This window comes from Myotis davidii, unplaced genomic scaffold (assembly GCF_000327345.1).
Source record: "Myotis davidii unplaced genomic scaffold, ASM32734v1 scaffold151, whole genome shotgun sequence".
In the NCBI taxonomy this organism is placed as follows: domain Eukaryota; kingdom Metazoa; phylum Chordata; class Mammalia; order Chiroptera; family Vespertilionidae; genus Myotis; species Myotis davidii.
In genome coordinates this window covers 115,813-126,084 of record NW_006285248.1, presented here as the reverse complement: position 1 = coordinate 126,084, position 10,272 = coordinate 115,813, and the positions used below count along the sequence as shown (strand labels likewise).

At 37.3% G+C, this 10,272-nt stretch overlaps 1 protein-coding gene across 1 annotated transcript in view; it reads left to right on the top strand.

Annotated features, from left to right (window-relative positions):
- Positions 1-10,272, top strand: part of PRKD3 (protein kinase D3) — a gene marked incomplete at its 5' end in the record, with an annotated part of 42,717 nt that overhangs the window by 8,797 nt on the left and 23,648 nt on the right. Inside the window, 3 exons of the mRNA XM_006755906.2 lie at positions 3,753-3,891; positions 5,459-5,590; positions 6,761-6,918. Of these exons, the coding sequence (XP_006755969.2) occupies positions 3,753-3,891; positions 5,459-5,590; positions 6,761-6,918 (429 nt within the window). The remainder of the gene's footprint in view (positions 1-3,752; positions 3,892-5,458; positions 5,591-6,760; positions 6,919-10,272) is intronic.

The following is a 10,272-nucleotide window of genomic DNA, read 5'->3' as shown; positions in this document are numbered from 1 at the left end:
AACCTTTACTTAATCTCCTTCAGTTACTTCCTTGTAGCTTGATAGAACAATGGAGTAACCTTGGAATGGAGATAAGAAACGCTCTAACCTTTGGAATAGAATTGATAAGATTAAAATCAACTGGTATAAATACAGATATAACAAGACAATAAACACAGAACTTAGCTGGAGAACCTGGCTAGAGAACCTGGCAATGGTGATCGACTGAACGCTGCCTCCGTGTCATTCCTTCTTCGGTGACTCCGTCCATACCTTTGGGAACTCCTGGACCTGCTGGGGTTAGACCCCAACAGGTATTGCTACGGCATGTCTGATATTTTGCTGCCTATGGATCCTTCTAAGATTTTTGTAGTTTCCTATCTTACGTTTAAGTCCTTTATCCATTTTGAGTTTATTTTTGTGTATGGTGTAAGTTGGTAGTCTAGTTTCATTTTTTTTGCATGTATCTGTCCTATTTCCCCCCAACACCATTTATTGAAGAGACTTTCTTGACTCCATTGTATGCACTTGCCAAATATTAATTGAGCATAATGGTTTAGGTCAGTTTCTGGGTTTCTTCTTTTGTTCCATTGGTCTATATGTCTGTTCTTGTGCTAGTACCAGGCAGTTTTGAGAACAATGGCTTTGTAATATAGCTTGATATCTGGTATTGTGATCCCTCCAACTTTGTTCCTCTTTCTCAGGGTTGCTGCGGCTATTCAGGGTCTTTTTATATTCCAGATGAATTTTTGGAGTTCTAGGTCTGTGAAATAATCGATGAGAGAGAAACATCGACCAGCTGCCTCCTGCACATCTCCTACTGGGGATGAGCACGCAACCCAGGTACATGCCCTTGACCGGAATTGAACCGGGGACCTTTCAGTCCACAGGCGGACGCTCTACCCACCGAGCCAAACCGGTTTTGACTCCATTGACTTTTAGAGGGAGTGGGAGGGAGAGGGAGAGGGAGAGACAGAGAGAAACATCGATGTGAGAGAGACACATCAATCGGTTGCCTTCCATACGCAGCCTGACGAGGGGTTGACCCCCCCCCCTCGACCTCACCACCACCTAGGTATATGCCCTGACTGGGAATTGAACCCATAACCCTTTATGCACGCCTTTTGATGTACATGACTGCACTCCAACCAACTGAGCCACTTACCTTCTCCCAGTTAACCTTGTACTTGCACTTTCACTTTTTCTCCATGGAAACCCTGTTTCTCTTTTTGTTATGATTCTACTTAAATATCACTATTAAAGTGGTATTCCACCTTCCCAATTAAAGTTCTTTACCCCGTCTTCTAGAATTTTGTTCATTTTTCATGTTTAATATTTCCCTTATCATGTTGTATGTTTGTGTTTATTTTAGTCTTCCTATTAGTACATTGTAAGTTTCTGGAAGACAAGGACTATTTTATCTGTATAAACCACAGGTCCATGTGCAAAATGAGAATTTTTAAAATGAGTTTTATTCATACAAATATTTTTAGAGATTTTATTTTTATAATGATGGAATGTGGAATCCTTTCTTTTTTGAAAATACATTTTTATTGATGTTAGAGAGGAGGGGAGATGGATGGAGAGATAGAAACATCAATGAGATAGAAACATCATTGATTGGTTCCTTCCTGCATGCTCCACATTGGGGATCGTGCCCAGACCGGGAATCAAACTGTGGCCTCCTGGTTCATAGGTCATCCTCAGCCACTGAGCCACGCTGGCTGGGCTGGAATTCTTTCTTACTAATGCTTGAGAATTGTCGCAACCAAGTTACAGGGATGTTTTTATACTCCATTAGATGGTGTAGAACTTAATAAAAATTTAATAAAATTTTAATTTTAAAATCATTTAATGAAAAATTTTTTGATTCTCTTTTCATTCTTTTCCATTAAAAATTTTTATAGCGTTAAATATATGTTTAAAGCATATTATGGAGTTTTATAAATATTAATGGTAAGACAAATAATTGGAAAAATAATTAGTGCTATAAAAATTGTAATTCTGTATTTTCTATTGTTTACACAGGTTTTAAAAAATACAAGTAAACCCTTCAGTTCCTAATTAAGTCATTGTTTTCAAATTTTTAAAATTTAACTTATTCAAAAATTTGACACCTTTTTTGGAAATATATACAAGAATTTTTAATGAGAAAATTAAGGTTAGAAACTAAGATGAAGCTAGGTTGGTATCTCTACCTAAAACACATACCATAGAATCCAGCCTAGCTGGATGCTAGAAGTGGGCCACAGACTTGGCTTTGCTTTTGCTATGGGCAAAGTAAACAAAACATGATTAGTTACATGATCAGATTGTTCATATTATAAAACCAACCAGAGGAATTTCTTTTATTGGTCCTCACAAAGAAAAATTGTCATATCAAGTAGATGAACCATATTCTCAGCAACATCCCTGCACTGAGTGCAGTGATAGTGGAACACATTTCAGGCCATTCAGTGCAGGCCAGTGGCATACTATGTAGCTTACTAAAGACTATTTCATGAGGAGCCAAAATGAGAGCATACAATTGTAAGATTAACTGAAGAAATCTGAAATATCTAGAGCAGCATTTCCCAAGGCAAATGGTCTCTTTTTTTTAATTGAATTAAAATTTAAACACAGTTATTTTGTAAAATAAGCACTTAAAATTTTCTCTTAAATAATTTTACTAACTACAAAAACATTTAGAACACATACTTTTATATTTTAGTCCTTGGTTTACTAAACCCCAAAGTATCAAAGCACTGTAGTCACAAAGTGTAGACGCATTGAAATAATATGCTTAGGGCAGATATAAACAGATCTGTAAGTCTCCTGCTATGACCAAAAGTTATTTTGATTTTAAAGATACCATAATGAATCATGTATTTGTAATTACAGTGAATAGATGAAAGAAAATATTGGGTAAATGCTAGAGTCTATATATGCATATAGAAAAAATACTGGATTTTTGGAACTTTGTGACTGTGTTTGGGAATTGTTGATCTACCAGCACTATTCAATTTACTATGATGATGGAAGTGTTCTATATCTGCACTGTTCAAAATGGTAGCCAGTAGCTAAGGTGGCTATTGGGCACATGAAGTGTGGCTAGAGCAGGGATGGGCAAACTTTTTGACTCGAGGGCCACAATGGGTTCTTAAACTGGACCGGAGGGTCGGAACAAAAGCATGGATGGAGTGTTTGTGTGAACTAATATAAATTCAAAGTAAACATCATTACATAAAAGGGTACGGTCTTTTTTTTCAATAGTTTTATTCATTTCAAACGGGCCGGATCCGGCCCGCGGGCTGTAGTTTGCCCACAGCTGGGCTAGAGTGACTGCCTGGGCTAGAGTGACTGCGGAACTAAATTTCTAATTTTATTGATTTTAATTGAATTTAAGTAACTGCATGTGGCTAGTATCTAACCATAAAGGAAGTTCATTTCTAGAGTGCAAGAAAGACTGCTTATGTTTCTGGCTATCTAAGATAGAATAGCAAAAGTTCAAACTTATATTCTCCATCAGTAACTGAATGAAGAAATCCTATATTTCTAAGATACGTGTGTTTTAAGATAATCAGTAATTATATTTGTTTGCTTTTCTATTTTGAACTTGAAAGTTAACCAGGATGCTTAAGTACATGATCAGTCTTGTAGATGTTAGTAGAACTGTTAGCAAATAGATAGTGTTAGGCTAAAAACTACATTTAAAATTCTTTCATAAGATTGAGACATTTACTTATAAAAGCAGATAGCTATGTGTATACTGATATAAGACTATTTTCCTGCAGTTTCCAGAGTGTGGATTCTTTGGCATGTATGACAAAATTCTTCTCTTTCGCCATGACCTGAACTCAGAAAATATTTTGCAGCTGATTACCTCAGCAGATGAAATACATGAAGGAGACCTAGTAGAAGTTGTTCTTTCAGGTAAGTAAATAGCTTTTATTTTGTTCCCTCTCCCCCCTTTTTTCCCAGCTAAATGCTGTGCTCCATTATACTTTGTCTTTGCACTATAGTTGCTTATTTCTTTCAGTAATGATTACCACATAATTTTTACTTTCAGAAAGATTGTATCACAGATGAGAAACTAGGAAAATAAGCCCTGAATTACTTGAGTGTTACCAAGCTAAGGGGGTTATCAATTGAAGTAGAAGAGAAATATACTCTTCTTTGAGCCAAAGAAATAAAGTAATTACACTAAAATTCTGTTCCCCTTTTCCCATTTTTGTAAAGAGTATAAAAGAAAAGAATTGGGGTTCAGAAAAGAAAATAAGAGAAGTAATGAAGATGTGGAAGAGGCAGCTGCAATGCTGGGTGTTTCCATGATTTAAATAATGCTCCTTTCCTTGTTCTCAGTGGACATTTTCCCTCTTTCATCCATCTCTTCTTTCCCTCTTTCACCCATTCTTGCCATTCATTGTTTCTTAGCTCCTGTGATTTCAGATCTCATCCAATAACAGATGGGCAGGATTGTTAGTGAGGAGTGTAAAGGAACAAAGAATGCATATGGTAGGCTTGCAAAACTCCTTGTTTGGCAGGGACTGAGGGAGGGAGAGAGGAAAAGCATGAAAGGAAGAGACGGAAGGAAGAGATGGAGAAGGAAGAGAAGGAAAGAAAGGAAAGCCAGCCAAGAGTCCAGAGTCCTGCCACCAGTTTTTCCTCTTTTCAAGCTCATTTTTGCAGCCTGTTTTTGAGATCCTCTCTGAGCTTCACCTTTCCTTATTAGTCCCTGATCCTTCCAGTTCATCTAGTACCTACATTTATCATTCATCTGCTGTACCACAACCCAGTCATCTGTACACTGCTTAGTCCTTGTCTTCCTCTTCGCTTTGGAGGAGCTTTATTCCCTGTCCTCCCTGGAGGTCATGTTCACATCCAGCCCTTCATCAGGCCACTGTCGATACTAATGACTTGCAGGTGTAGGTGAGATGATGTCTACTGGCAGATGTGTCTACTGTTCATTTGCTTATAGAGGGGAAAGGAGACTCTTTGTTAACCACTTAGGACCATGGAGAACAGACAAGGAGCATATCCTGAGAACTTAAGTTAGAACTGAGTACATTTCTCACAGGAACATTGCTATAAATTGAGGTCAGGTTCCACAAATTTATTTATTTATTTGTTTGGTTGGTTGGTTTTATTTTAGCATTCTATTTCTCGGTGTATTATAAGTTAGACTGTTTCTAATTGGCTAAAATAGACCTAACAACTGCTTAAAATCCAGTCTTGTCACTTTGAGAAAAGGCTTTTGGTGGTCAAAATATCTACCTATAGGACCTGCTTTAGGAGTTGAAATTAACTGAAGCTGATGAACTTCCTAAAATAGAGTTTAAAAAACCACAATATTAAATGCTAAAAATACTTTATTTTTATGGTCAGATGAAACTTTCAGAGAAAAAATTATTCTGTACTTCATCATAAATGAACATGACCAACATTCCTAAGCTCATAGCAAGTATAATAAGGTTTATTTAATATTTTTCTTTTTTAAAAGCTTTGGCCACAGTAGAAGACTTCCAGATTCGTCCACATACTCTCTATGTACATTCTTACAAAGCTCCTACTTTTTGTGATTATTGTGGCGAGATGCTCTGGGGACTGGTACGTCAGGGTCTGAAATGTGAAGGTATGTGTTCTAAATGTTGTATCATTTGAAATAGGATTTCACATTTGCATTCTCTAATCATCAAGGAAAGAATAAGATAATTAGTTGGTGACTAGGTAGTAACCCAGGTTTAGAATTGGAGAGATCTAGACTTTGGTTTTTCCTTTGCCACTTACTGGGTCATATTCTTGGGCAACTTAATAAACCTCTCAGGATCATTTCTCTGTCTGTAAAATGTATTCTACTCGACTGGTTTCATCAAGAGTGAATAGTTAAATGAGGTAATATGGGTAAAATTCTTGGCACTAAGTAGTGGCTAAATGATATTAACTTCCTTATTCTCTTCTTAAAACATTGTTTTACATGCAACAACAAAGTTGCTATAAATTAGAATTGCTAGGGAATAGGATGAGGTGCAGATTTCTGTTTAAAAAACTCTAAGGCAGTGGTTCTCAACCTAGGCTGCACATTAGAATCACCTGGGAGTCTTTTTCAAATTCTGATTTCTGGGCCTCATTCTCCGGAAATTCTGTTTCTTTGTTATGGGGTGGGGCCACAACATTAGTAACAAAGAAACAGAATTTCCGGAGGGTGAGGCCCAGAAATCAGGATTTTAAAAAGATTCCCAGGTGATTCTAATGTGCAGCTAAGGTTGAGAACCACTGCTCTAAGGTGAAGGATCAATGAAATTGTTTTGTAAAGGGCCAGAGTAAATATTTTAAGGTTTGCTGGCCATATGTTCTCGAAACTACTTAACTCTGCTGTTATAGTGTGAAAGAAAATTGAGCATGTTATATTGCTGTGTTCCAATAAAATTCTTCATGAACACTGAAATTTGAATTTCATATAATTTTCAAATGTCCTGGGAAGAATTTGGTACACAGGCCACAATTTGTTGAAGTGCTTTAAGCCGGTAATTCTCAAAGTTTACCATGCTTCAGAATCACCTCAAGGACTGATTTGTTAGCTTCTGATTCAGTAGGTCTAGGGTAGAGCTTGCTGATTTACATTTTTAATAAATTCTCAGGTGATGCCATACTTGGAGGCCACAGTTCAAGAACTACCATTCTAATAACTTGATCTTTCTAAATAAACCTTCTTACACATTTCCTGTTTTTGAATTTGTTAGCTTCCATTTAGCCTGTTGTCTGGGTTCTTAATTTTTTTTTTAACCTTTTAAAATATATTTAGGCTGTGGATTAAATTATCATAAACGTTGTGCCTTCAAGATTCCAAATAACTGTAGTGGAGTTAGAAAGAGGCGCCTGTCAAATGTGTCTCTGCCAGGACCTGGCCTCTCAGTCCCAAGACCTCTACAGACCGAGTATGTTGCCCTTCCAGCTGAAGAGGTACGTATTCTAAGGTAGTAGAACGGCACTGTACTAGGTATTCCTTAGGTTGTACAGGACATATGACATCATTGTAGAACATAAGTTTTATGCAAAAGAATGGTAAGATTCTTACAGTTAAGAAGCTTAAAATGTGTTATGGAGACAGGGCTTACCAGTAGTAATGAACTGCATTTTGTATACTTTGGGATCACATTATCACTTGGACCTCACTGCATTAGTCTCTTGACCAGTATCCGGACACCTGGTCTCCATACTTTGCTTCATGTTACATATTACATATGGACCACCTTATCCCATTACAGCTTAATACACAACTCCTGACTAGAAAACTTTTATATATTCTATGTGTCTGACGTCTGTACTATTCAACATTCCCTGAACACATCCTTGCTCCTCCTACCTTTGTTCTATATTCTACATTTTTTTTTCTAGGCCTAGCTCAACAGCTACCTTTCCTGATTTTCCCCTTACCACCTAGAAGTTATTTTCTGAATGCCATAGCACTTTTCAGACCTCCTAATGGTGTGTATAGTATTTGTATACTGGACTGTTCTCAAGGAGTTGATGATCTATTTAAAGAAAGCAATGCTCATTTCCATGACCAGCACAATACCTGGTACTTATTTTAGTAGTTATACTCAGTGATGAATGAATGCATGAGTGCCCCCACTGATCCTCACCTTATTCCAGTAAACTATAGCAGTACATCTGTATACCATGAGACAGTTGAGACTCAGAATAGTCAAGTGACTTCACTGAAGTCAGAGCAAATTAGCAAGTGCTATTTGAACTAAATCCAGAACTTTTTTTCCTAAAAATTAAAAAATATATATTTTTATTGATATAAGAGAGGAAGGGAGAGAAAGAAACATCAATGATGAGAGAGAATCATTGATCAGCTGCCTCCTGCACACCCCCTACTGGGAATCAAGCCTACAACCCAGGCATGTGCCCTGACCAGGAATCAAACCGTGACCTCCTGATTCGTAGGTTGACGCTCAACTGCTGAGCCACACCGGCTGGGCAGAACTGATTATTTTTAAATCAGTGGCTTTTTCTTATATATATTGTACCCCTCAAGTATAAAGGTAGAGCATCCGGGAAAAAAGAAATAACTTTCTTGTTCATTTCATAGTACTTAAAATGATTTCCATTCATAGTTTAGTTGTTTCTATAAACCCTTTGGTTTTCTGTAAATTAATGCTAAACTCAAACCTTTGGGCTGTTTTCTTGATGCCCTAGTCACTATATTTTGTAAACTGAGGCACCAGAATAAAAGCTCCTGAAATTCTTTCACCAAAAAATCCCATATTTCTATATTGCTTAGCCCTAGTTTGAGATTTTTAAAGTAGAAGACTGCTATTGCATAAGGAACTGAGAACAGTGAGTTATAAAGATATGCAAGAGCTTGGGGGAAGATTGGTAAAAGCAAAGCTAGTGCATTTTATACATGAACTGCACAGGAAACTTAGCTAGGAATGGGGACTGTAGGATAGAGATATGTTCTTTTTAAGAGTCCTACAAATGATATTGGTCTGCCAGCTACCCTTAGATGGAATTACTAGATTAGGAAATAACAGGACAGAGCAGATGAATAAGGCATTACGTTTTAATTCATTAGTTTATATTTTATCCTGAAGATGAAAATTCCATAGGGGTGTATCAGAAGTAGAGTATATGTTTGAATTGGTTAGATTGTGTGGAGTATTTTAGAACAGGTAGAAATTGTAGAGTGAAATGTCAGTCCATGCATGCAATCTCAAAAAGGAAGGAGGTACAGTAAAAGAACTCAGGGAGGAAAATCAGGGAAGGAAGAGTGGGAAAAGAGGACACTCTTGGACAGGGGTGGGCAAACTTTTTGACTCGAGGGCCACAATGGGTTCTTAAACTGGACCGGAAGGCCGGAACAAAAGCATGGATGGAGTGTTTGTGTGAACTAATATAAATTCAAAGTAAACATCATTACATAAAAGGGTACGGTCTTTTTTTTTTTTTTTTTTTTTTAGTTTTTTTCTTTTCAAACGGGCGGGATCCGGCCCGCGGACGGGCGGATCCGGCCCGCGGGCCGTAGTTTGCCCACGGCTGCTCTAGGAATAAAGGAGATGGCAGTGAGGAGAGGGAAACAACCTCAAATCTGAATCTAGGATAGAGAGGAATTAACTCTCAAGTGCTACACAGTAAGAGCCTCCTAAGTTCTCATGTGCCAGACTCCATGCTGTGGCATAGTCCTTGCACACGTGTTCTGTACCATGTCCCAAATACCCCAATCCCAGCAGGACCTGACAAAAGGCAATCACTAACTGGCTATTGGCGTATGAAAGGATGTGTTAGGAAAATTCTTCCTTTTAGGGATATCTTAATACCTTTGATGATGACCAGCTAAATTAGTCTTATTCCATCTTGTGTGTTTTAAACTTGAGACACACTGAAAGTGGTAGAAGCAGGAGCAAGAAGTAGTATTGAGTCACCACTAGAATAGGGAGCCAAGAATGAACAAAGGCCTAAACATCTGTTTCTGGTTCCTGTTGGCTTCTTTGTTAGCTTTGCAGAATCACTGTGATGGTCCTTTTGCTAAAGGTGCTCCATACATAGCAATATGGATGAAGGGTATGGGGGGTGTGGAGTGGGGAGAGGGCAGACTAGAGCAGGACACATAAAGCATACAAGTATGGTTTGGATTTTAATACTCCTTTTGTACTTTTCTTAAACTACTTCGTAATTCATTTTAGAAAACTTCTGGCTACACATTAGTGAAAAACTATATATCAGAGGCTAGATTTGTATTCTTTTTAGAGTGCTCTCCTCCGTTCAGCTGTGCTTTTCTTTTTTCTTCTTCCTACTTTCTTCAAAAAAACTTTTTCTCTCCCTCCTTTTATTTCTTCCTTACACTTCTCTGTCTCTTGGTTCTTCTAGTTTATTTTCCTTCTGTTGGTTCAATATATCAATATAAAATGACTCAACTTTTCTGAATTACAGACATGACTAGTTATAGAAAGCATGTGAAAGATCTCAGGACCTCAGTTTTAGCTGTGAAGATGCAAGCAGCTACAACAAAATATGTAATACATCTAGAAAGTAGTTAGGTATTTGATTTTGTGCTTGAAAACATGGACTATATTCATTTTTACTTCCCCATACATAGTATCAGGCCTGGCCTATAGTAATCAATGAACATTGAATGAATGGAATGAGCCACATTGAACTGACATATAATTTAATATGATTATTTCTTTTGAATATATAGGAAGAGCTATAGTTGCAAAAATCCACTTATTCCTCAGGTTACACAAAAATTTTTAACCAGCTCCTCCTTTAATTTTTCTTGCTCAAAAAAAGAAAAAGTGTAAATAA